The sequence below is a fragment of the Lynx canadensis genome, chromosome D1 (genome assembly GCF_007474595.2).
Source record: "Lynx canadensis isolate LIC74 chromosome D1, mLynCan4.pri.v2, whole genome shotgun sequence".
In the NCBI taxonomy this organism is placed as follows: domain Eukaryota; kingdom Metazoa; phylum Chordata; class Mammalia; order Carnivora; family Felidae; genus Lynx; species Lynx canadensis.
In genome coordinates, this window is record NC_044312.2 from 62,169,953 (window position 1) to 62,197,117 (window position 27,165).

At 46.0% G+C, this 27,165-nt stretch overlaps 3 protein-coding genes across 3 annotated transcripts; all 3 read right to left on the reverse strand.

The window, feature by feature from the left end:
• Nucleotides 1–3,834: 3,834 nt before the first annotated feature.
• LOC115526292 (ubiquilin-3-like) lies at nucleotides 3,835–5,454 on the reverse strand. The gene has a single exon (XM_030333741.1). It carries the CDS (start codon nucleotides 5,452–5,454, stop codon nucleotides 3,835–3,837), a length of 1,620 nt encoding a protein of 539 aa, XP_030189601.1.
• An 11,930-nt stretch (nucleotides 5,455–17,384) lies between these two features.
• LOC115526170 (ubiquilin-3-like) lies at nucleotides 17,385–19,352 on the reverse strand. The gene has a single exon (XM_030333653.1). It carries the CDS (start codon nucleotides 19,350–19,352, stop codon nucleotides 17,385–17,387), a length of 1,968 nt encoding a protein of 655 aa, XP_030189513.1.
• Nucleotides 19,353–23,167: 3,815 nt separating this feature from the next.
• UBQLNL (ubiquilin like) lies at nucleotides 23,168–25,012 on the reverse strand. Its single transcript, XM_030333742.1, has one exon. It carries the CDS (start codon nucleotides 25,010–25,012, stop codon nucleotides 23,168–23,170), a length of 1,845 nt encoding a protein of 614 aa, XP_030189602.1.
• Nucleotides 25,013–27,165: the final 2,153 nt, after the last annotated feature.

Below are 27,165 nucleotides of genomic sequence, written 5' to 3' on the forward strand. Positions count from 1 at the left end.
AATTTGAGTACAGGCTAGGGATAAGGAAAGTAAATGGGTTCTGAGCGTTCTAGGTACATTTACATGGATGGAGGCCTCTAATATGACATAAGCGTGTTTTTAGGAGAGGAAGTAGTGGAAGCAAAGGGAAGGTCAGATGAATTGGAAATACCAAAAATCACATTGAACACACCACATTCTTGAGGCTCTTTGGGAAACGCTGAATAACTCAGAGAGATGATAATATTTTTACTCTTGGGGAAATTTTACAATTAGGAATAAGCACACCTTGGAGATATCTCAGTAGCTACGATAGTGCCCGTGCAGAATGCTCCTGATTTTTTTTCTTTTCCTGCAAATATTTCCATGACTTACTAAAGATCAAGTCAATTCCTTTTCTTAAATGAGTCTGTGTTTCATAGTGGAAATATTCTTCTGTGAGTCCAAGTTTAAAAAAATGATCATTTTAGGTAAATTCGTCTGATTTCAATGTTTTGGATAGTGATGAAGAGCAAAAAGTCTAAGGTCAGAGTTTCTGGGTGTGAATCCCGGTTCCTCTGCTTACTCTTTTTGTGGTCTTGAGCCTGATGCTAAATCTCTCTATGCCTTGGTTTGTCCAACTGTCAAATAAGTAAATGTTAATATCTAACTGTTAATGCTGTGGTGAGGAATAAGTAAGTTAATGAATGCAGAAAACTTAAGACAGTGCCTGACATGTAAAATGGTCAACCAATAAATATGAGAACGTTATGTACACTCTGAACTTTATTAGTCAACTTATAACTTATTTAGGATGGTTTTATATCATTTTACAGGATTATTATGATACCTATATCAAATAACAACTCTAAAATATTTAGACAGGTCTTGGGATATGAATAGTGCCTGTTAAAACTGTATTTTCTCCCATTCCTCCTCTGGTCTTCTGTTTTGAAATCCCTTTCCTTTTAGCCATAAAATTATCCCTCATTAAGAATTCAGAGAGGCCTTTTCAAAATCCAAGTGCCTTTTTTAATAGCCCTTCTTTGCCCTAGTAACCTCAGTTCTAAAATACACAAATAAGTCACCGGTTGCTCCTTCCCATAATTCAAAACATGGTTACTATCAGCATCTTTCATTAAGAGCCTATGATTCAGAGAAGCTAAAAGTGCCAAGATTATGCATCTATATGGACAGTATCTCATACCTTCTTCAGTATGAGATACATGTGAGGATGCCCAGCTGCACAAACACATAGTAGTGGAAGTGAAGACCTGTTATCTTCTGAGGCAGTAAATGGTAAGGAGACCCAGTGATGTAATGATCTCAGGAACAGAGAACAATATATACAAAGGAGCGGAAGGTGGGAATGTGGAGGGGAAGTGCTGTTCTGTTCCTGAAATGCTCCTTTGTGGGCCATATGCCTGCTCCCCTAAGATGCTGGCTTCATCTGATCAAAAGGTCTACCTCACAAGGTAACGCTCACCATCACGCTAATTACCTGCCGTGAACCTCACATTTTTCCTAGAAGAAAGAGAGAGTCAGTAACCCAGGAAGTTACTATCAAAGGCAGGGCCAGGATTCAGGACTTTGGACTCCCATAGTAATATTGAAAATGCATCCATCTGGGGGCTAGACTTACAGTACCACAGAGCTACAGGAGACTGAGGTATTGGTAAGTAAATTTAAGTTCAGGAGTGGACAAATGTGTCCGACATAGTTTGCAGGCTAGTGTTCCCTCGTCTCCCCCAACAAATTCATCAACAATTCTCCCCTTTCATGTCTGAGGTCTCAAGGAAGCTTCGAGGAGAAAGCTTACAGGGGTAGAGTGGAAAATAGAAGAGAAGGGGGGATGCAGGATCACCCAGCTGCTAACACCTTGGTACCGGGGTCGGTCTAGCTACAGCCTGTACTCCGGACAGATACCCTGTGGATACAGCACTGGGCGTGTCTTCCCCAGGGTTTCCCATTACTGACTGAAGTCCAAGTTTCACACACGATAGATAATAGACAGATGGAGGATTCTACAACCCTGGCAGCAAGCTCCACTCCTTAAAGTTCTGTTTTTGGCCCTTTTATCATCCTGAAGCTAAAACGCAATAGTTCCCTAGATGGGGAAGGGGATTTGTAGAAGTCCATAGGCTTCTATAAAACTGGAGGTAGCAGGGTCCAGTCCACAGGAAGACTATTAACATTATTGTCAAGATTTCCCACCTCACTCAGGTGTCTGACCATGGGACTCCACATGATAAAAGAGGAGGCATGCTTCCAGAAGCTCGGGATACTGCCTTGCCCATCACTCACACTTCACCCCAGACTCTCACTCTTCCCTGGGACCAAATGTGCATCCCTGATCTCAGAAATTCAGACTAACATCCTGGTGCCACAGGGAAGTGAAGAATAGAGTGAAGTGTATCAGGACCGTTGGTGGGTCATGTGGTCCCAAAGGTATTTTATCCACAGTCCCTGAAGGCCACAACCTTCAGGTCTCTAGGTTCATGGGGTGTCACAAAACAATGAAGTCACAGTGTGTAGCTCAGAGATGTCCCTCCTCTCTAGCCCCCAGGAAGCACGAGATTCAGCTGTTTTTCAGCCCAGGGTCAGTTGACCCCTGGAGCTGGCTCTGAATCTATAGTCGCTGGTTTCCCCAAAGTAATGCTTCTAATATGCTTCCTACCTCTCTTTCATCAGCTGCTATCCTGCTGCATGGCTACATATGACCCCTGGTCTTCTGGTCATGCTTCATGTGCCTACACTATGAATCTCCTCACTGACAGATGACAGTTTACAAAGAGAATGAGTGGATTAGGAAAGTATTGGTGACTTTCACTAAGACACAAGGACCCCAGAATTGGGAGTAGGAATGGGGCCCAGGGAAGGATGCTGAGCTCTTTCTGACCATGCCAGCCAGAGGTTCCTCTGTGACACCCAGGGGTAGGCTGGTAAGCTAAGGAAAGTACAAATGGACTAAGATATTAAGGAACCACAAACATGGAAGTAAGAGCCACAGCAAAGGACATGGTCAAATTCCCTGAATGGTGAATGGAGAATCAATCAGTGTAGCATACTCACAGGAATCACCACTCAAAGACAAAAAAAGGATAAGAAAATAGTGTAAATAAAGCAGCTATATGGGTCTGCATATAAGACTCCATACAAAAAAAAATAATGGGAAGAGGAGAAGTGACTCACTGCGGTAAGTGTCTGATTGCAGAGGATGGGGAAACATGGGTATTGAAAGAGGAGGAGTTTCACGAAATTCAGAGACAAAAGGAGAGAGAAGTTCAGTGTCTGATAAGGCAGCAGAGTCAAGTATTTTATGACATAAAGGGAAGAAACCTGCCTGGGGTGGGGGTGGGGGGGCGGGGGGTTCACCTCCTAAAGCAGGATTCTGGCACAGACAGGCAGGAAAGAGCCAGAGCTGAGAGGGAGGTTGAACAGGTTTTCTGTAATACGGAGACACCGGACCCGAAAATGAAAAGAGAGAGGGGCTTCCCGAGGTGGAGTGGGGGGGGGGGAGGGGGCAGAGCGGGGATTCATTCAGAGTCACTCTGGCGTTGGACCAGAGGTGGCTTGTGACGATGATGGTTGATAGGGAACTAGGTTGCTGGAAACACTCAGGATTTCCCCACCTCACGTTCAAATTTAGAAAAAGCTCTGAGATTAGGGGTATGAGAGTAGGTGCAGCCCAGACCCAAGACCCGATAACATGATCAATCTCTCCCCCAAACAATATTTTCTTTGCCTACAATACCCCCAAATTGACACCACACATGAGATCCAAGCAATGTTTTTAATGTAGAACAGGCTTGGGCAGTGAGGGAGGGGAGTTGTTCAAGTGTGCACACGATCTAAGTAGGAAGGATTCAAAATAGGCTACTTCCTCTCCCCTCCCTTCCCCCTTCCCTTCCCTCCCTCTCCATGAGGTGGTGCACTGGGGGCGTCAGCTGGAGGCACCTGGGCTTCCGGTACCCCCAGCATCCTGTCGATGGCAGTATGACTATCTCCACCTGTGGCCATAAGGGCCTGTAGATTGGCATCCCGATTAGTAAAACCCATGGCCCTCAGATGTTCCAGTTCTCGCTGGTAGAGGCCTTCAGTGAGGGGGGATGAGGGTAGTGAGGATTGAGTGGACTGGAAGCAGGCATTGTCCAGTGCGTGGAGAAGCTGAAGAACAGCCAAGGTGGGTTGTATGGAGTCTGCTCTCTGGCCCTGCCCTCCAGCCTTAGCTTCAGGGCACTGTCTAGTCCCATGTGACCTACCCTGGCCCCATAAGTAAGGTCTCAGCCCAGCCACCTCCTTGGACAGTATCTGCAGGCCCTTTTCTATCTGTATCAATGCCTGCAGTGCTCGTGGATTGGTCAGGATGGAAAGCAGTGGCATGTGATGTCTCAGGGGGCTTCCAGTTGCCAACTGGTGGAGAAGAGCTGGATTCTGCTTCAGGACATGCAAGGTTCTATGCAAGGCAGAGGGTGAGGGTCTAAGCTGACCGGTTAAAGTGGTTTTCCCTGTGGGCTGCTGACCATCCTGAAAGAGAAGATCCTGGCCCAAACTTACATTTGGCATACCAGTCCCGTATCCTGAATTGGCCTGATTTGAGGCCACGCTCCTGGCCTGGGTAACCTCTTCTGCACTGACCTTTTGTGCAAATGGCCTGGCAGGTGCTGAGGCTGTGGGGATGTTGGTAGTGGTGTCAGTACTGCTGTGAGCATTGACCTCCTCTTTATAAAGCCCTGAACTTGGGTTGTGGCCTTTGGAGGCAAGTAATGGGGCCAGAGTGAAGAGCATGAGCTGCTGGATATCAGAGCAGACTGGATGCATAGCATTGTCACCACCTGGCACTGCCTTCAAGGCCTCTAGCCCCCACTTGTCTGCCTGCAGGAGCTGCTGTTGCCGGGCTGGGTTCTGCAAGGTTTCCAGAGCCTTAAGAGCTGGCTCAGATTTCTGTACTGGCCTTGAGGATTCAGGAGCATGGCTGGCATTGGCTGCTTTCTCATTTGCCAGGCCTTGGACCATAGGGTCTTCCGAGAAGACCATTAAGAGTTGAGCCATCTGGCCAAGAAAGTCAGCCAGATCAGGGGACCTCTGGGCCAGCCGGCCCAGCCTGGCCAGCATCCCAGCACTGTCCGAGGTGGACGGTCCAGAGCGATGCACACAGTGGCCGGTGGGGCCTAGCAGAGTTCCGGGACCAGGCGGAGTTCCTTTCAGGTGGGTCCTCACCACCAAGTGGACCATAGTGCCATCAAGGATGCCACGCTGGCTCAGTATGTCTTGATCCCGGAGGATCTTTCCGGTGAAAATGAGCACCAACTGGTCAGTGTTATAGTGAAGGCGTTTAGAGATCTGTTTCTTAAAGTAGTGGACACTGCTATTTTCTGCCAGCATAAATTCCTGGCAGTCCTGTGGGGTCTTGACAGACACTCTGATGATGCGTGATGATGGCTCCCTACGAGATACCAGCCGGCTGTCCCCTGCTTCTTCCCTAGCCCGGGCCATATGTCCTCAAGCGTGAAATCCAGGGCCACCTGCGGACATGTAGAAGCCCAGATGCAGCACTAAGCACACCTGGATGCAGGGACCATGGGTGTTCAGGGACGTCCACTCACCCACGAACTCCGGACACCACCTCCTAATGCAGCCCTGCAGCCACCTGGCTCCCATAGGGTGTCAGCAGCCCTTCGCCAGGGCCAGCCTCAGGGGATATGATGTCAGTGATGAGGTCACAGTTGAGAAGTAGACCAGAATGGGGGAAGGGCAGAGGTCTCTTCTCCCTGTGTGAGGTTGGCTCTGTTTACAATTTGACTTAAATAGCAATAGAAAAAAATTAAATGTTTCTGTCTAGAAACATGTTTTGCACCAGCCTATTTCACTGTTGAAAATCATACCTCTTGAGTTTTTGGTAAACGAATGTAACTGAGCAGAAAAGGCGCTGGCTTAAGAATCTGGCTCAGGAAGTGCTGATTCTAGTCACCTGTCATTCACTAAATTACTGTACTGGGACCATGGCCCAGTCAAGGCCATAAGTTCCCTTGTTTCTAAATGAACAGAGTGAAGATAAGTATAACCAGTCCATTTGGCCTCATCCGAGGCTTGTAGGAAGCTTGTATCTCTGAGGCCTACCACGCTGAGTGACTTATTGACATGGTTCTAAGAAAAACAGCATCATGTTCCCCAAGAACTTGTGAACTCAGTTGTTCTTAGAGAGATCAAGTCGGATCTCAACTCTCGAGGATCAGAGCTGAGACAAAAGAGATTATGAGAAAGTAATTCTACTCTAGGTCTTGATGACTTAATAATGATTAGATTTAAGATACATTTGAAAAGGAAATTGTCACTTGGGAGGGGACATATTTCAGCTGAAAAAGCAGAAAATGGTGACTCTCTAAGGCACTGTTTTGACCACTCCAGGCAGGTGAGACCCCAGGTAAAGTCGGTCAGATCTCTGAGGTAATTGTATTTTAACTGTGAAGATGTCAGGCTGTCAGTCTTTTGCCATTATATACTTGACCCCTTTTCTGATTCTGTGATTTCCAAGGACTATAAATTTAGAACTTAGCTGTCTACAAGACCACCTTCAGAAGGTTCTGCTAGACGTGGGGAACATGAGCATCTAGATCCCTCTACAACTAAATTGTTTATGGGACATTGATATATGCTCTTAAACTTGGGATAATTGAAAATTTTTAATGTTTATTTATTTTTGAGAGAGAGAGAGAGAGAGAGAGAGTGAGTGGGACTGAGTGGGAGAGGGGCAGAGAGAGTGATGGGGAGAGGGAATCCCAAACTGTCAGTGTGGAGCCCAACATGGGGCTTGAAACCACAAACCACAAGATCATGACCTGAGCCGAAGTCGGAAGCTTAAACGACTGAAGCTACCCAGGGGCCCCAAACGTGGACTAGTTTGAATCAGCATCTCCTGTATTAAACTAATAGCAGGACTCTGATAAGTTGTAATTTCTGAGTTTAAAAGAGCTCTTCAGTCCTGGGGAACTTCATACAGTGAGCCTCATGGCTGGCTGGTAGCAAGCAGTCTAGTGGGCCTTTCCTAGGAATGCCCAGACCTCAGAACAACTTATATCGTATGAATATTATTAGCAAACAATTCCTTGTGGGAATTTTCTTTGAGTTTCACCCAGCAGAATTGGATAGTCAAATTAACTTTCCTGGCTTTTCATTAACTAATAAATTAATCTGTAACAGGAATTAAAGAACATTCCAGGTAACAGTTTTCCAGAATTGCCTTCGCATATCTCATGTTTCCAGGGATTTTTCCTCCCATGTAGCCTGTGAGGTGAACCATTGCCTTGTCTCCTCTCTCACAGGTTCTCTTGTCAGGTGGGTGCTCAGGAAGGAGACATCTCAGATCCTGACAATAGAACCTGTAAGAGAGGAGACAAGGGGACCATTCATACACTTGTGTCTCAATGAGGATGCCTTTCCCACATTGTCCACTGAGTTATTTAGCACAGGAATCTCACTTCATCCTTCCTGAGAATCTGACACCATTTGAATATTTTACAGTGTACCTATATTCATTTTATCATTAGAAAATAAAACAGTCAACTTGCTATTTTATTTAATCAATTAAAACTTACTACCCAGGGGGAAAATGGGGAACATGGGCTCTCTAGAGTAAAGTAGCCCTGGTTTAAATCCCACTCCTACTACTTTATAACCATCAATAAGTCATTTATCCTTTTTGTAAGCCAGAGTTTTATCATCTATAAATGGGTAGTTTTTCATAGATTTGTTTTAGAGATTCAAGGAGATAATGCATACAAAGTGCCATCCAAAGTACCTGGCACAGAGAACACACTTCTCAAATTGAGTATGACTTCAATACCACAGTCAATGCCAAGCTTTGGCACATCCTGCGGTCAGGTCTGTAACTAGACTGGGAGACAAGGAGAATAGGTATGTCTGTTAGAGTTGACCAAGTGCCCAGAGGCATATTCAGCTGCAGATGATGGAGACAACTCCAGATGGACTGGTGAGGGAAGTGTGGTCTCCTCTTAGGAGTCCAACCAGTTCAATAAAGCACTGACTTTATGCACCTGCCTTAAAGTTTATTATATTAAGATCTAATTTCCAGAAAACATATTACATTCCCATATTCTTCACAGAGATTGGTTAAGGTTTTCCCATCTCAATAATAGTTTTATTAGACATCAAACTCTATGAAAAGCTTATTATTAAATGCAGTTTCAGTGTTTTTGTCAGCAATTTGCTCCAGAAAAAACTAATGAGAGTTTAACTTTTTTTTTTAACCAAAAATTGTCACCTGGGAGAAGATGGCTCCTGGGTGGCCATGCTAACTGGACATGGACTGCTGTAAGGATTCCCCTTAAATGAAAAATGCCTAATTCTGACGTGCTAGTGAGCTATTTTCCTTTCTATACTCCACTGAGTCGGTTTGAGCCAAGTGTGATTTATGATAATCTTATAAATTTAACTAAATCCCAGAAGGGATTACTCCCCTGGTGGGAGTAGCAAAGATTACCTCCGTATCACCTTTGCAATAAAATCCAAAGCCTTTGTCTAGCTACAAAGCCTTCCTTGGTTGGACTCCTGCTTATCACCTTGACTTTCTGATGGTGATTTCTCCTTCCTTATGAAACCTGGCCACACTGGCCTCCCTCTTATGTCTGAAACAGGCCAAGTGCCTCCCCATACTTAAAGCCATTGCGATTGCCGTTCCCTAAACCTTTAATGCTTGTCCACCTAATCTTTACAGGTTCATCCTTCTTATCTTTCAGATCATCTCTTCACAAAACCCTTTCCAACCATTCTGTATCTTATCAGTCTATTTTAATTATCTGCACAGAATTTATTATGTCATATTTCTTCTTTACTATTCATTTTATGTTTCCATTCCCCTTCACTAGAATATAAGCTCCATGAGAACAAGGACCTTATCTTACTTGCTACTGTAGCCCCATTGCCAGCAGGCCCTTAATAAAATACAGGTAGGAAGGAAGAAAGGAAAGGTGGAAGGGAAAGAGGAAGGGAAGGAGGCAGAAAGAGAAATTGAATTAAGGACACAGACAATGATTTATCATCATGGAAGTTTGTGACGTTTTGCTCACCTAAATAAAATCCAACAACAGAATGAATGTGGAGCAAACATATACAAGAATCCTTTGTTGTCATGATAAATGGAATCATATAAAACAGTGAATGAATTCTTGACTCTCTCTCCGCAAACCTGTTTCTCCCATAGTCTTCCTTATCCCGGCTTGTTTGACAAACAAGACAGCTAATGTCAGAACAGAATCTCAAGTTACTGCTCCCCCTGGCCTCTTCTCCCTTTTCAAAAGATCATCGTTCATTTAGTTGTTCAGGCCCGAAACACAGGAATCACCCCTGAGTCCTTTCTTTTCACATTTAATTTATCAGCAAGTATTAGGGCCTTTTTCTTTGACATAAATCCTAACTCTGATCACCTCGACACTTCCAACAACGCCACAGCCTCCTAGCTGGTTTCCCTACTTCCTCTCTTGGCCCATTTGAGTCACTACTTCCCACAGTAACAAATATAGGTCAATTAACCTCACTTCTGTCTGTTTTTAAAATGTTTATTTTTGAGAGAGTGAGAGAGAGACAGAGTGCAAGCAGGGGAAGGGCAAAGAGAGAGAGAGACACAGAATCCGGAGCAGGCTGCAGGCTCTGAGCTGTCAGCACACAGCCCGATGCAGGGCTTGAACTCACGATCTGTGAGATCATGACTTGAGCCAAAGTCTGACACTTAACTGACTGAGCCACCCAGTTCCCCTTATTTATTTTTGAGAAAGAGAGAGCATGAGTGGGGGAGGAGGAGAGAGAGGGGGATAGAGGATCCTAAGTAGGCTCTATGCTGACAGCAGAGAGCCTGATGTGGGACTTGAACTCACAAATCGTGAAATCATGACCTGAGCCAAAGTCAGACACTTAACCGACTGAGGCACCCAGGCACCCCAAACCTCACCTCTTTATGCAAAACTACCAAAGCTTTTCCTGTTCTACTTGGATTAATCTAAATGCCTTACCAAGTCTAAAATGCTCTGACAATTTGGCCCCGGGCTGACTGCCTGACTCATCTCCTGAGCACCCTGCCCCGGTCACAGTGGCTTTCTTGTATTCCTGGAACATACCCAGCTCATGCCTGGTTTTTAACTGACATCCCATTTGTGTGGGAACTCTTGCTCCTAACTTTCACTTGCTCACTCACATTATTGATCATATCTCTGATTAAATGCTGTCTTTGGTGATGTTCTTGGTGATTACAAGCTCAAAAAGTCCACCTGTCAATCTCGGTCTCCTTGTTCTGTATTTCTTAGCCTCTTCTTTTGCTTGAAATTACATTACACAGTTAGTCGATGTCTGCCTCCTCTCTGTTGGCTCCATGAAGGCAGGGCTTTGTGATCTAGAACACCTAACATCTCCAGCACCCAGCACAGAACCTGACAGAGATAGAGTGTTCAATTAGTGTTAGCTGAATAAATGAATCTCTAATTCCTCCTTTTCTTTAATCTTGCACGCCCAGTCTTATCAGCACATCAAAAGGGTTTTTTCAATTCCATTTCCAAAATTCTTCAGTTGTCCACTTCTTGCCATATGCCGTTGTAGAGAACCTTAATCTAAGGGCAACACCATCCCTCACCTGGATGATGGCAGGATCTTCCCTCTTGACTTGGTTTCCACCCCTGCCACCTTCTCATTCATGCTCCACAGAGAGGACAATGAAATCCACACTCCATGTGGGGTAACAAAGCCCTGTGCCATCCTGCTCACTATCTCTCCCACCTCACTTTGAAGTGCTCTCCCTCCTTTTCTCAGTACTCCAGACACACTGGCTTTCATTCCTTTTTCTTCAAACGTGTTGAATTCTATTTTTTTTAATGTGTTTAACTTGGGGGTGGGGGAGAGACAGAGAGAGAGAGAGAGAGAGAGAGAGAGAGAGAGAGAGAATGAATGGGGTAGGGGCAGAGAGAGAGGTAGAGAGAGAGAGAGTCCGAAGCAGGTTCTGCACTGTCAGCTCAGGACCCCACATGGGGCTCACAAACCCTGAGATCCTTACTTAAGTGGAAATCAAGAGATGCTTAACTGACTGAGCCACCCAGGTGCCCTGAACTCTAATTTAACTCAGGGAGCTCCTTTACACTTTCCCCTCTACCTGGAACACTCTTCCCCCAGCTCTTTGAATGTCTGACTTCCTCTTACCCTCCAAGTCTCTACATAAATACTCCCTCCAGAGAGATACACTCACACCACTCTTCTAAAAATATATTTCTCCTCTCTCTAAATGCAATATATGCATGTATTACATGCAATAGAATAGAGACTAAGAGTGTGGCCTCTGGGGGCATCTGGGTGGCTCAGTGGGTTGAGAATCTGACTTCATTTTCAGCTCAGGTCATGATCTCACGGTTCCATGGTTCCCTGGTTCTGGGGTTCGAGCCCCACATTGGGTTTTGTTCTAACAGTGTGGAGCCTGCTTTGGATACTCTGTCCCCCTCTCACTGCCCCCCTTCCCAAAAATGAATAAACATTTAAAAAAAAAGTGTGACCTCTACAAACGCCGTTTCAAATCCCAGCTCCTACTCCACTACTTACTAGCTGTGCAACCTTGGATTAGACACTTAACATTTCTATGTCTTTATTTATCTGTAAAATTGGCTAATGATAGTACCTACATTTGGGGGTTGTTGTAAGAATTAAATGTTAATATGCACAACGCTTATGGAACAATGCCTAGTTCTCAGTGAGTGTTCTGTTAGCTATTCTATTTCTTGTTTTTTTGAAGTGTCTTATCTCCACTATATTGTAAGCTTTTTAGGGCAAAAACTTTATCAGTCTTGTTCACCATTGAATTCCTAGCACCAAACACAGTTTCTGGCATTAATAAGCCTTCAGGAAATATTGGTTAAAGTATGAGTTGCAAAAGCTACTTGGCAACTTGGAAAAAGTCTTTGTGATATGTTATCAAGTTAAAAAGACAGGTTATAAAACATTATGTATAATAGAATCACTGTTTTGTAAAATATGTGGAAGGACAAACATCATGGTAACAGCATCTCTGGTTTTTATATTCTTACTTTGCTTATCTGTATTATCTGATATATACAGTTAACCCTTGAACAATGCCGAGGTTAGGGGCACTGATCCCATGCAATAAAAAATCTTCTGCATATAACTTTTGATTCCCTAAAAACTGAACTTGATTCCCCAAAAACTTAACTACTACTAGCCTTCTGTTGACCAGAAGCCTTACTGATAATATAAACAGTAGATTAATTCATATTTTGTGTATGAATTATATACTGTACTCTTACAATAAAGTAAGCTAGAGAAAAGAAAGTGTTATTAAGAAAATCAGAAGAGGGGCGCCTGGGTGGCGCAGTCGGTTAAGCGTCCGACTTCAGCCAGGTCACGATCTCGCGGTCCGTGAGTTCGAGCCCAGCGTCAGGCTCTGGGCTGATGGCTCAGAGCCTGGAGCCTGTTTCCGATTCTGTGTCTCCCTCTCTCTCTGCCCCTCCCCCGTTCATGCTCTGTCTCTCTCTGTCCCAAAAATAAATAAACGTTGAAGAAAATCAGAAGAGAAAACAGTATTGTATGTATATTTATTGGAAAATCTGTCTGTAAGCGGTTGGTCACATAGGGCTGGGGCAGGGGAGGGAGCCATGGGCCTGGCCCGGAGACAGCAGTGTTCTACAGTGGCCCCTGGGGTGACTGTGGACAGCAACAACAGCCTGGAGCTGTGCCGCCCACCTCTGGCCATCCGCACCTGCCGCTGCAAGTGAGTGCGCTGGCCTTTCTGCGGGGGGAGGGGGGGGAGGGGACACGGGGTGCAGGACTCCCTGCACAGTGCCATCCCTGCCCTCTGGGCGTCTTCCTCCACTTCAGCCCAGCCTCATGCCCGTGAGGCACCTTGGGCACATGGGGTGACCCGCAGCCCAGCCTGATCCTGGCCTTTGGGGACCACCCAAGGTACTCAGAGGGCAGCCGTTACGACCTCTGTGCCAGTTGCCTTGTACTGGGTCTCAAAGAGACCGGGGCAGGCAGTTGTAAATAAATGGCTCGTGGCTTTTGCTCTCAACTCGTAACAAAACTTTAAATTCCACGTAGAAGTAGACCCTCATGGTTTGTACCCGTGTTGTTCAAGGATCAACTGTACTTCTATGTTGTTTTTAAACTGAGAAAACAAGTTAAATTACATTTTAGAAAAGAGGCTTAACAGAACCGTAGAGGCTTTATAACTGTTTTTCAAGGACGCATATAGTTGTTTGCATGGGAATCAGCAAAAAATCTGTGTAAAATAAGGATTCATAATGTAACCAGTGGCAGCAGTTTCATCAGAATAATATCCATCCTGGAAATATAATGGAAAAAATTTCACTCAAAATAATCAGAAAAATATAACAGTTAAATAAACCCAAATGTGTGGGACTTACATAAAGAAACTGTAGTTCTTTTGTTATTGTTGTTGAAGTATAATCGACACACAATATCCTCTTATTTTCTGGTGCACATTACAGTGCTTTGGTATTTTTATACATTATGTCACGAAATGCTATTACAATATGACTAACCACATTCCCTATGCTGTATATTACATTCTCATGATTTATTTATTCTATGGCTGGAGGTTTCTATACCCCTTAATCCTGTTCATCCATTTTGTCTGCTCCCAACTGCTCCTCCTCAGTTAACCAGCACTTGGAGAAACTACCCTTCTTTGTAGAGAAACAAAGGAAACTTGAATGGACACATTCCCTATTCTAAAAGGAAAGAGCGCTATTGTAACTCTCTCGATTCCCTCTATCATAATGTAGAGGAAAGCCAATCAAGATCTCATTTGGCCTTTTCTGAAATTTGACATCTACTCTAAGTGTATGAAGAAAAAGAGACAAAATTAGACAATGGTATTTTGCAAAGGAATAAGGAGTCAAGCATTGAAAATTTTGTCATCAAATATTTCAAACTTAAGGGGCACCTGGGTGGCTCAGTTGGTTAAGATCATGACTTGAGCCAACTTTGGCTCAAGTCATGATCTCATGGGCCGTGAGTTCAAGCCCTGTGTCAGTCTCTGTGCTGACAGCTCAGAGCCTGGACCCTGCTTTGGATTCTGTGTCTCCCTCTCTCTCTGCCCCTCCCCGGTTCGTACTCTGTCTCTCTCTCAAAAATAACCACTAAAATTTTTTTTAAAAATATTTCAAAGTTAAAACAATTTAAGAAGAGTGGCACTAGTAGATTGTTTTAAAAACACCATAAATACACATGTAGAAGCATATATAAGATACGGCAAAGGAAATATTCAGTCCAGTGTAGTTATTTGCAGGGAGGCAAAAATTCCAATTAAATACGACAAATCCCTGCCCTTTGCAATTTTTTGGGTAGGGATTAAAGCATGAATTAACTTGACTGAGTACAGTGGACTCTGGAATAGACTAATTTCAAATCCTGCCTCGGCTGCGCGGGAGCTACCCAACTTTAAGCAGTGTACTTTCCCCTCTCCCTAAGTCTCAGTTTTTCTCCTCTGAAAGATGGGAATAGTAACACCACCTGCATTAGAGGACTGTTGTGTGGATCCAGATAGGAATTGCTCAGAACAGGGCTGGCATTTGGAAAGCCTCAATAAACATTAACTTTTAAAATTAAGTAGTGAAACCCTAAAATATCTAGAAAAAAAATGTGTGCGTATATTTATGACAGAGGTATTAGGGGAGTATCTAAAGGAAAAAAAAAAAAGAACAGGTGCATAAAAGCACTTTCTGTTGTTTGAAGAACACCTTCCTTTTAAATTGCTGTCCACCTACCTGGCTGGCTATTTGTGATGCAGCGTTACAGGCTTCAATGCTGGTTTTTTTGTTTGTTTGTTTTTGGGGGGGTTTGGGGTGTTTGTTTGTTCTTTTTTATTTCTAGCAAATCACTTGGTCTTGGACTTCTACTAACAGAGGAATCAGAGCAGGGAGAAAGTGGGACATCTCGGGAGGGCTGCCCTTTCAGTAACATCAGCCTGATGGGATTCCCTCTTCCCAAACTCCAATGGCTGCCATTTTCCCAAGCCCCATCCCATGGTACCCTCTTTTGATCCCTGTATGCCTCATTTCCCTAACCTCTTTCTCATTTTCTTGCTCATTTCCTCACTCATCACTCTCATTCATTTATTCAGTGTTTTTGATTGCTTTCCATGTGCCAGACCGTACATTAGGTGGAGTCCTAGGTGGCTGACAAGGACCTTCCCTGCCCCAGGAACCCCTTTCTTCCTGGACACCACCATGGAGCTGGACATGTGTCCATGAGTTCAGTCTCTGATGAGGCTACAGCAAATACTCCAAACACCCAATCCACTGTCCAGGGTTCTCCTAAGATATGGCCAGGAAACAGTCTATTAAATGAATACTCTCCTTTTTAGCCAGAACTTTTAGACCCAGACTGTCATCCCCTATCTGCCCTGAGACCTACTCCAAATGAGCTCTCGTGCCTCCTTTGGCCCAATGAAAGACAAATGAAAGGCATATATCTTTCCCAGAGGCTTTTTGTCTTACCTACCTAGCCTTCTGGGGATTCCACTTAGAGATTGCCTTGTATACCTTTCCAGGTCAGAGGCAGTCCACAGCACCCACCTTGTTAGTTACAGGGGACAGACAGGCAAAGACTGTCCCCTGCCTGCCTAGTACCCTGCCTAGTAGTTCCTTTGATGAGGACAACTCCTGCCCAACTGAGGGGGAGGGAAGAGGAGGTAGAAAGGAGGCTTGAAGCCTCCTGCTTCACCTAGAGACTGAACCCAAAACCAGGGGGAGGAAGTTGCAAAGTTCATTTCACCGCTGACACCTGCTGGCCGCTAAAAGGTAAGACAGGTTGGTTAGTACAGCATCCTGGGTCCCAGGCAGAGGTTCTGTTTCTCCAAGTTCCTGAAGAACCCCCAATGCCAGGTCTCTGATGTTTAAGTACATACCACGGCCACTTTTACCATAGTGGTCCCCTCTGTTAAAGACCCGTTTCCCTGCCTTGACAAGAAGGTCACATTAATGTTTGTGTTTACACCTTCATTCTGTGATGAAACTTTAGCAGACTGTTCTGCGTGTATGTGTGAGCACATGTACACAGATGTGGCCATGTAGTGATGGATTTAAGTGTGAACACGCACTGTATGTTGGTGCATTTCTCCAGAATGTTCACTCATGTGGGGGAGGTATGGTTTGCTTGTTTGATTCATGAACTGTATCACTCTTCCCCTGGAAGGACACGGGTAACAGGCAGCATTTCTAGTGCAAACAAAAATTTAGTGTGAGATGCCGAGGGCACCTCCTGTGTGTTGTGCACAGCTCGCCTCAGTACCTTTGTCCACAATGGCTCTGTTGCTGGAATGCTCTCCCTTTTCCCATCACATTTTGGCCTACTTCATTCTTACCACTTTTAAGATGTCAGCTTAGAGCACATACTCATGGAGCCTTGCCTGTCTCCCTATACAAGATCAAACCTGTTTGCTGTTAAACAGCTTCTGGTCCTTGCAGCACCTATCATAGTTTGTACTATATATAATAAGTATTCTTCAACTACAGTTTGAACACTCCATGCCACCAGACGATAACCTCGTGAAAGAGGATCGTGACTCTCACGTTGAATTTCAAACCTCGAGCAGAATGCTGAGCGCCGGGTGAGTCCTCCATTTCTGAGCTGCAAGAAAGACAACATCCGGGGTGCCCACCAGGGACAGTACTTTGTGATCTTGGTGGGATTAGGGAATCGTGGAACTTAGCCTGAAATCCTGGGGCTCCCATTCTACTCAGGAATCAGCATCAAATCCAGAAAGTGAGAGCCACCTGTGGGTTGCTCTTCAGGGGTGATAGAAATAAGAAACTGTGCCCACTTCCTGGTCAGGCTGGTGGCAGGAATGCTCTAAAGAACAAAGTACATGGTGGCAGCTTCTACAGGACACAAAGTCTGGGGGACCTCTGGAAGGACACCAGGAAAGCTGAAGGCCTCAGCTCATGCTCCTTTGTTCTCTATGCCTCTGAATCTTTGAACTTCAAACTTTTGATCTTCCCCTCCAAGCCTCGCTCCCCACCCATGCAGAGACAGCTCCTATTACCACCTTTCGTCCCATATCCCCCCCCTTTACCCATAACCCACAAAGAATCAGACTCAGGCAACTGCAGACACTGGAGATTGGATGTAATTGCATCTCCAGATAGGCATAAGCAGAGTGCAGACTGGGGCCCCAAGATGGTACAGTGGCGGGGGTGGGTCACTCATAGCACCCCCACCCTGTTTCTGACTCCAATTCTTCCTCATTGACTCTGGAACAACATTGTCCCCGCAGTAAAGGGCATCATAGTGGATTTGGTTCATACTGTAGCTGCATTCAAGATCGGGGGAGTTAGGGTAGTGGCATACGGGGAAAGGGCACAGAGGAAAAGACATGGTCTGAACAACCAGGTCTCCTATGCCTGCCTCAGCTTCTCCACAGCAGCGTCCACATCACCCCCAGTGGCTATGAGGGCCTGGAGATTGGCTTCGGGATTCAGGAAACCCATTGCTCGCAGCTGCTCTAGCTGCACCCGGAAGTGAATCTCGGGCTGCATCTGCTGGGGATTGGCACCACTTAGAGCCTGCCACATCTGGAGGAAAGGGGTGGAATGGGGGCCCAGCTCCACAGAGCCCTGTTCTGGGGGTACCTCAGGAGCTGGAGCTAGAGGGGGATCCTCAGGCATAAGGGCACCCCCTCTAGGCTCTGTACCGCCTACCATACCTCCCAGCCCTGTTAGGCAAGGCATGAACCACAGTAGGAGGCGAGGTGCTTCAGTGGCCAGGATCTGCAGACCCTGCTCAATCTGTAGGAGCGCGTGCATGGCACGAGGGTTGGCCATGGCTGCCTGAAGGTGCAGCAGCAGGGGCAGCTGCCGGCGCATCTCGTCCTGCAGCTGTGGGACCTGGTTCACGCTGGTGGGCCTCACAGATCTTGGATAAGCTACCGGTGGCAGCCGGGCATGCTCGGGGGTCCCAGGGGTAGCTGGCATAGGGGAAACTGATGAAGGGACGAATGGGGCCCTATTGGCAGAATGCCCCAGCCCTAAGACAAGATCAGGCATGTTGGTGCCATGGCCAGTGGAGCCATTCCCTGTGCCACCTTGACCTCTATCTTGTCCAGTACTGCTCTCTGGGGGATATCTCAGGAACAATGGGCAAGAGGACTTTCCCTTGATGGCTCCTGATTCCTTAGGGAGAGGCTGGCCTGACTCACGTTCCTGGGAGGAGGATGAAGTTGGGGGGACTCGGTTTCCTGGTGGTGGTGGTTCTTGGCTCGGACTGAGAGTGGATGTAGTCCCTTGCAGATAGGTTCCCAAGGACTGGGGGGTCTCATGTAATTGCTGAAGATAGTCATAGAGCCTTATATTACCTAGAATGGTGGGAACCCTATTTCTAGTCTCGGATACATCCTGGTCCCCAGGATGCCTGCCTCGCCTGCCAACAGAGCCCCCATATGTGGAAGCCCATGGGTTAGGGAGAGGGTCACAATTCTCTGTCCTCGAAGGTTGGCTGCTGCTGCTGGTGGCATTCACAGTAGTGGCAGTGGCAAAGGGATTGCCACCAAACTGCTCCTGTACAGCATTAAGCATCGGGTCCATAATATCCGTGTACATAGTACGAAGCACATTGTAGCCACCAGGGATGCTTTCCAGGTTACTGAGTGCCCGGTCCTGGCTACGCATCATCTCTTGCATCATGGCTGGGTTGCGGAGAAACTCCAATGCCTGCCGCATGATTTCGGGGTTGTTGAGAATATGCCCGATCTCAGGGTTGTGCTGGATCAGCTGCTGCATATGGGGGTTATCGAGAACCAGCTGGCGCATCAGGCCTGTGTTGGACAGCAGACCTTGGATGAAAGGGTCATCAATGATCTGAGCCACAAACTCAGGCACAGAGACATGCTGCCACATCAGTGAGCTTGGCTGGTCGGGGAAACTACAGGAGGTCAGGCCTAGCCCGTTGAGGCCTGTGAGAACACCTAAGCTAAAGGCGGGTGGCCCATCTGCTGGGTACACGGAGCTTGGTTGAGGGAATGATCTAGGGCTGGAGGCTGGGGCAGGGATTGAAGCAGCTGCGCACTCAGTGCCTATGGTGCGGCGTTGCATCTTGATGACCAGGTGGACAGTGAGGCCATCTCGTACTCCACACTGTGCCAGTGAGTCAGGGTCCTTGAGGATTTTGCCAGCAAAGATTAGGACCAGCTGATCAGGGTGGGCCTTAAAGCGCTGAGATATCTCTTCCTTCAGCTGCTGGATGGTGCAAGTATCTGTAACTGAGAAATCCTCCTTGTCCTTGGGTGTCTTCACCGTCACCTTGATGAGGTGGTGGTCCAGGATCGGCGCTGGGTTGCCCTGTGGCAGGGCCTCTCCGCTTTTGGCCATGGTAGGCAGCAGGAGGCTCAGGTCTGTGGGGACACAGCTGGGGGGGTGGGGATGGGGTACCAACATCATCCTTTCAAGCAGTGGTGAAAGTAGGAAAGGTGAGCAGGGAGAGGGCTTGGAGTCTCAGGGTGAAAGCACAGGAAGGTCTGCATGGAAGGGTCAATGAGGTCCTCAGGATGGGATGGTTATGGAGGATTATGGGTCTGAGAGGCGTTGGGGTTGGGAGAGGAGACCAAATGCCCTGAGAAAGAGGTCTATTGATGAGTGAAAGGCAAAGTCAGGAAGAAGGGTTTGGGTCGGGGCATACATACCACTCAGCTGTGGCCCCGTCCTTCCTCTCATACAGGGCTCCAAACCACCCTCATCTTGCTAACAGCCACCCCTGAAGCCTTCTGGGCCGGAACCCACTCCATCAGGAGACCTCTGTGACCTCAGCACTGACATCACAGCCTCACACAATGGATTCTGGAGACCTCTCCAAGGTGCTCTGTATCCCCAGGAACTCCAAACCACCCCCTCCACCTTTACCTCTTCTATTTCCTTTCTCTTGATTGGCTTCTTCATAGGGAGGGGCCTGGGCTGACCCTTCCATCTCAGTCCAAGAATCTTACTTCCACACAACCTGTAGGTAGTGTGTGGAGCCTCAGCTCTGGATTAAGCAATTAGGAAAGGCTTAGCCCCCTATGTCACTGTTAAGACCAAATTCAGCTGCACCCTGAATTGGTCTTCTTGGCATTCGATGTTTCTGTATTCTCTTTGATTCATAAGCCGTTAATTTTTTATATATTTTCAGAATGTTGACTTTCTGATGGGCAAGATCTAGAGCATGAAAGAGGGTCCAAAAATGACATGAAGTTTTTATTTTACTTCTAAAAAGATTATTGTTATTCCCCAGAATAACTTAAAGAATGAATTGGCTATTTACCAAGATGTAAAAAAAAAAAAAAAAAAAAAAGACCGGGGAATAAAGTTGTTAAACAGAAAATCCGGAGTTCATTGTCACATACATTCAAGATGTCTTATACCCAAATGGACAGGAAGGGAGAGAGTTCGTTATTGGGAGTCCACAGTTATCCAGCACTGACTATTTAGAACCATAAGATTAGTGAGTATAGGAACAAGATAGAAGTAAAAAGACCAAGGCATGGGCACTACATATTTTCAAATATGGAATATTAGATGTGTTCTACAAAAGAAATTGAGAAGAAATAAAGCATCAAGTCAGAAAAAGGAGAGAAGGAGAGAAAGCAAATGGAGAAGAGTTTCAAAACGGAGAGAGCGACAGTGTCAGATGATGCCAGTAGGTCAGGAAGATAAAGGAAGAGAACTGACCTCTGGATTTGACCAAAAAAAAGGGGGGACCATGATGAGCCCAGTTTAGAAGAGTGGAGGGGGCACTGACTGGAGGGGGTTTCAAAGCAAGTGAGTTGGAAAGGAAATGGATTAAATAAGAGTATTACAGGTAAGAGAATGGGTATGATGGCTGTGTGGACATGTGGGGATAAAGACATTTTTGTTTTGCTTTTTCTTAAACTGAGAATGTTACAGCATGCTTTTATTCTGGTGGATATAACACAATGAGGGAAAAATGACACAGAAGGAAGAGAAGATGATTGAAAAAGTCAGCTGTTGAGTAAATGGATTGGAGAGGTTGGGATAAGTGCCCAAGGGGAGAGCTTGATTTGCGTCCACAGACAATTTATGCATTACAACAGGATGGAGCAGAGAACATGCAGGCTGTCAGTGGAGAGCCAGATCTCAGTCATGGTGAAAAGGTGGGGATCATTTAGAGAAAAGGTTGTAGATACAGTAGGGTTTGCTGTTGCTAAATTATGAGTTCTAAATGGTAGGGTGGAAAAGTGTGGGGGATCGATGACCGGTGGAAAATTGGGTCAGCTGAGGGATTTTCAGAGCATAGTGGGACAAGAATCAGAAAGAAGACTCAAACAGCTTGGGTTTTTCATGTAACCTGAGGCAAACAGGGTATAAAGCTTAATCAGACTAATTGATTGGATGGAGGCATCTTAATGGGAAAGTAGAAAATCCATTTTGGTGGTCATGTCTTTCTTGAGACCGATCTTTTTCCTAGTTTGAAGGGGAAGAGTGGGATTCTGGTAGATCCACAGGAGTACTTGGAGTTTTGTGGGCCCTCCTTCACTCTCGCTGATGGCAGAGACAGGGCTGGAGGAAGGTGGTCTGTGAGGAGCACACAGAATTCTGTGGTAACCCTTTGCAGACCACAATATGAATACATGTCACCATCTCCACTGCTCCAGACACTACCATCTCCCACCTGCTCCACTGCAAGGGAGCTGCACCAGTGCTCCCACTTCTACTTGGACCTCTACCATGGTCTTTCTGCACTCGGCAGCTGGAGAATCCACTGAAACACCTCCATCATTTGGTCAAAATCCAGCAGTGATTTTCCGCTGCGTTCATAGTAAAATCCAGAGTCCTTACCAGACCTACAAGGCTCTTCCTGATTTCTCTGATGTCCTGTTTTCCCTCCCACTGTTTTATTCACTCCACTCTAGCTACATCATCTCCTTGTTATTCCTCAAACACATCAAGAATATTCCCACCTCACATTTTTATCCTAAGTCGTCCTCTCTGTCTGGAACATACTTCTCCCAAGGGAGTGCGTGTTAATTTCTCCCAATCCCTTCTGGTTTCTGCTCTACTCTTGCCCTTCCAGAGAGGCCTTCCTGGATTGCCCTCTATGTAGAAGACCTTATCCTACTTTATTTTTCTTCATAGCACTTATTCAAAAGTTAGGTAAAGTACTGTCTTATCCCACAGAAGTAAACCCCATAAATAAAGGAACTTTATTTGGTCACTTCTATTTCTTCAATACCTAAAACAACATTTAACTTATTAAATGATTGAATAATTGCCACAAGTGTTTACATGCCAATTGGCTAGGATGCTCTTGGTGAGGCCAGGAGAGGGGGAGATAGGACCTTGGCTAACTACAGAGAACTCAAGTTATGAACATTAGATATGCTGAAGGACATGATATTCTTGGAAAGTACCATGTCCCCTTGAGGCTGTGTTTTGGTGATGGCAATATACAGTGAGGGTAAGCAGCTGTACCTCTCTAAGTTAAAGAGACAATGGTAACAGTCCAGAAAAGTCCTATGATTGTGACAATTAGTAAGAAATTCCTGGGAGGATAAATACTTACCAAGACCTGGATGAAATGTGGACTTATCCTACTCTGACCCACCAGGCTATTCTTCTCCCACCTTCAGACTTGAACAATTTGACTTGAAAACTTGAGGAAGTCTTTATGACTGAATATCTGTGTCTATCTATAGTATTTTTCCCTTTTTGTTATGACTGTCTTCCTCTACACGTGGGTCAGTGTAGTGTTTTTAGGTATTTGTGTGTTGCTGCACATGCCCATGGCTGTCTGTGCAGTGTGTTGAATGTGTGTGCCTTTATATGTAAATCTTTGGCCATGTGACCTTGTGTATGTGTGCACACCTGTCTGGGGCTACATATACACGTTCTTGGGTATGAGAGTATGGTATGATATCTGTGCTTTATATGCATGGTGTGTGTGTGTGTGTGTGTGCGTGCTCATGTCTGCATCATGAGACAGGGATATCACACACAGACGGTGACTTTTCTTGCAAGAGAAACAAAGCCAAACCTCAGATGGGGGCATGTGGGAGTAGCCATTTTACTGACAGACCTTTTACCCATGGCCAATGCTTCCTGGCTGGAAGCATTGGAAGAGGTGGAAGGGGCAGATGATGTAGTCAAATGGGTCAGCAGGCAGGTAACAAGAAGCACAGAAGTAGGCATGGTGGTTAGAATCCCTGGGATCTCTTGAGCTTGCGAATAGCAGCACCGGTGTCCCCCTCAGTAGCGATGAGTGCCTGCAGATTGGCATGGTGGTTCCCAAATCCCATGGCCTGGAGAGATTCCATTTGCTGGCTGAAACGAATCTCAGGGGCTTGTGGAAGGTGGGAAGAGTCTCCAGCTAAGGATTGTAGCCTCTGCCGGGCTGCTCCGGATTTGTGGCAGCACTCAGGACCTTTGGGTTCAGCCATATCTGGCACATCCCAGGCCCAGGGCACTGTGTCAGGGTAGCTGCAGCTGGGTGAAGGAAGCCAACCCAGGCCCCATAGATAGGGTGCAACCCAGGGTAGAAGAACAGGAGCCTCTGTGGCCAACAGCTGCAGACCCTGCTCAATATGCAATATTGCTTGTGATGCTTTAGGGTTGGCTAGGGCCAGAAGCATGTCGGAAAGCTGTGTCTGCTGCAGGAATGTGGGCAGCTGCTGCCTACACTGTTCACTCAGCTGGGGCATACTTATGAACAACATCATCTGGGCTGCCAAGTAGGGGTTATTCAAAAGCAACTGCACCATGCTTCCTGTGATCTGGGAGCTGCTCTGCTCATCCGACAGCTGGGGATCATCCTTTAATTTCTGGTCAGAGCTATCTCGAGAGGTGGTGGCATCTTTGTCCTCTGCCTGGGGCTGCTGGGTAAGCTCTATGCTAGGTAAGGCTGGTACACCAGCCGGCTGCTGAATGGCCCAGTTATGACTCCGGTCTTTGGTGGAGATAGTGGTAGTACTGGCACTGGAAGTATGGTTCACCTTGTCAGGGGCAACATTGGCTGAGGTGATGGAGGATAAACCACAGGAACTAGTATAGATGACTCGGGTTGTAGGGAGCTGCGGGAGCTGGTCCCTCCGTTCCTGGGGTTGTGGTGGAGACAGGGGTGAGGACTGAACTGGTTCTAAAACATGTCCTTCCAGGAGAGCTGTGAAAGGGTTGCCCCCAAAGAGATCTTGCAAGCTGTTGAGCATGTGGTCATTGCAATCAGCATAACTCCGGCCCAGGGGATTGTCCCCACCTGGCATTGTCTCCAAGCCCGGGTATGACTGTGGGTTCAGTGGATGCTCAAGATTCTGTTCAGGTTGCTGGATCTGCATTATCTCCTGAATCATGGCAAGGTTTCTAGCCAGCTCCAGAGTCTGCCATAGGATCTCAGAATTGTCAAGGAGGTTGGAGACTTCTGGGTTCTGCTGCATCAGCTGTTGCACGTCTGGGTGTTCTGAGATGAACTGTCTCACGGGGGCCATGTTGGACAGGAGCTGCTGGATGCTAAGATTCTGTAGCATCTGTGCTATGCAATCTGGATTACCCACTTCCAGATCCTGGGTATGCACTTTGGGTGCATCAGGCTCCACAGGGAGGGCCGATTCCACTGGGGTGTGACTCACACTGGCAAGTTGGTGTACCCCACTGCTGTTTCCTTTGGTGTTTCTGTTCCGGTGGCAGGGATCTTTGGTCAGCAGGTTCTGGGAGGAATGGGCTAGGGATCTGGACCTATGTTTTGACTTGATGACCAAATGAATGGTGTGGCTGTCTCGGATGCCCCTCTGTCTCAGTGTGTCATGGTCTTTAAGAAGGCGGCCCATGAAAACCAGCACTAGTTGGTCCATTTGGCACTCAAAGTGAGCAGATAGCTTCTCCTTGAACTGCCTCACAGAGGTGTTGTCCGCTATCATAAAGTCCTCCCCCTTGCCTGCTGTCTTCACTGTCACTCGGGTGACACTAGGAGAGATGTTCTCGTCTGTAGGCAAACCTGAAGGACGCCCACTCTGGGCCATCTTGGGTGTCTGAGAGATGACATGCGGCATGGACCTTAGTGGGAGGACAGATGGTGAGGAGGTGGAAGCTGGGGCAGAAGGGGTGAGGGCAGACAAATGTTTCCACTGGCCTTCGTCTCAGGTGTCGTGTTCTCAGGCCAAAGGCTGGTTTCCTTGATGCCCAAAAAGGGATGAGTGATGAGGCTGGGGCCAGGTATTTTATGATGTTATACCCCCCACCCCAGGTCTCCAGATGTGGCCCAGCTGAGGCCTGTGGTGGCTACTGATTCATACTTAGTACAAGGTGGGCTAAGTAAAGATGACTCCACCCAGGGATGCCCCTCCCTTTTGCCCCACCCACAGATACCACAACCTCTCAAAAAAAAGGGATATTGTGATGTCAACTCTAGTCTCACAGCCTTTCCAAGGACTAGCTGGGGCAATAAGACATATTTGTGTGGGGGTGGGAGACACCGGGTCTCCATAATAAAATTAAAAAGTCATTTTCCAGAAAACAGGGGACAAAGTTCTTAGGATGGAACTATTAAAAAAAGGAAGGGGGGAGACCAGATTGCTTATGTGGGATATGTTTCTCTGTGGTCCTGTGTGGGGGTCCCTGTTGGGATGATAGGCTTGCTATAATGGAAAGTTGAGTTTATTGAAGCCATAGATAAAACTACATACCTGTAAGAATGGAATCTTTCCTGTAGGAACGATCTTCTCACTTTTGTTAGTGATCTTGAAAAAGTGAGGCCTTACAAAGAAAAATGGAGCAAGAACAAAGTTCACAAGGGGTAGAGGAGGTCATGTTTTTCTCTGCCTCTAGGCTTAGGGATTCTGCACTTAATTGAGAGTGCTCCCACGTGGGGAAAGATTTCTTCTATTCTAGAAGCAGGAGCGGGGCTCATTGGGGAGGTTTTCTGAGGGCCATTTAAAATTAAAGGTGAGTTAGCCCTTCCTTGCAAAGTATTTTTTATTCATCTCTCACTTGGTCTTTTCTATGGTCTTTTCTATGTCATTATAGCAGAACTTTTAAAAAGATTTGTTTCAACGTCTTAGCCCAATCTTTGGTGCCCACCTTTGTGTCAAAGCATTAGGGGGAGAGATGCCTGTAAATCAAGAGGTGATGGGGGTGGTGATTCATAGTGAAATTCCTAACAGGGCAACTAGAACAGATTCTCAGTTCCATGCAGCTGTAGGGGATGGTGCTTGATCTTTATTTGGGTAGCACATGAATTTTCTAATAGATATGTTAAAATATACATTTATGTCTATGTAGATGGAATATTGTATACATGTCTGATTGGATGTATATTTGCGAATGTATATACATATGGGGAAGTATAAGCATGAGACTGGGTGTATAAAGTATCTGATATCCTTCATGTGACTGTGAAGACTTTGGGGTCTGAAATCTTGAACATTCCATCCCATTGCATGGAAAAGAAGTGAACCATGCAGATAGATAAGTAATAGGTGGAGTGTCTGATGCTCAGCCATCAGTTGCTCACTTCCTAGAATGGAACTCAAGCCTAAACCCCTCTCCTAGTTGCACTCAGAGTGAGTTTGATTCAGAACAGTGAAACATTGATTTTCACACCAACATGCTGCACTTTTCTCCCCAGCTACCCTGCAAGAGGTTGAGGATAAGAAAGGGGGCCTCTTTTGTAGCAACATGGATGGAACTGGAGAGTGTTATTCTTAGTGGAATAAGTCATATAGAGAAAGACAGATACCATATGTTTTCGCTCTTATGTGGATCCTGAGAAACTTAACAGAAGACCATGGGAGAGGGGAAGGGGGAAAAAGTTACAGAGAGGGAAAGAGGTAAACTATAAGAGACTCTTAAAAACTGAGAATAAACTGAGGGTTGATGGGGGTGGGAGGGAGGGGAAAGTGGCTGATGGGCATTGAGGAGAGCACCTGTTGGGATGAGCACTGGGTGTTGTATGGAAACCAATTTGACAACAAATTTCATATTAAAAAAAATCTTAAAAAAAAAAAAGAAAGGGGGCCTCTATATACTATTCTAATGACAAGCTGTTTGGGGTCTTCTTCACTGGTACCAGATGCTCTCAACCTAAGACTTACCATTCTAAGCCTAATTCACAGAATTTTATAATTGTAGGAGTTGGATTCACAGTTTTCAAAGCACAGAATAGGAGATTTGTTTTACAAATTGGAGTGGAGCTCTTAGAATTGTA

What these genes read in the sequence shown, in the direction of transcription:
- LOC115526292 (XM_030333741.1), bottom strand. Translation starts at nt 5,454, where the DNA reads ATGGCCCGGGCTAGGGAAGAAGCAGGGGACAGCCGGCTGGTATCTCGT.
- LOC115526170 (XM_030333653.1), bottom strand. Translation starts at nt 19,352, where the DNA reads ATGGCCAAAAGCGGAGAGGCCCTGCCACAGGGCAACCCAGCGCCGATC.
- UBQLNL (XM_030333742.1), bottom strand. Translation starts at nt 25,012, where the DNA reads ATGCCGCATGTCATCTCTCAGACACCCAAGATGGCCCAGAGTGGGCGT.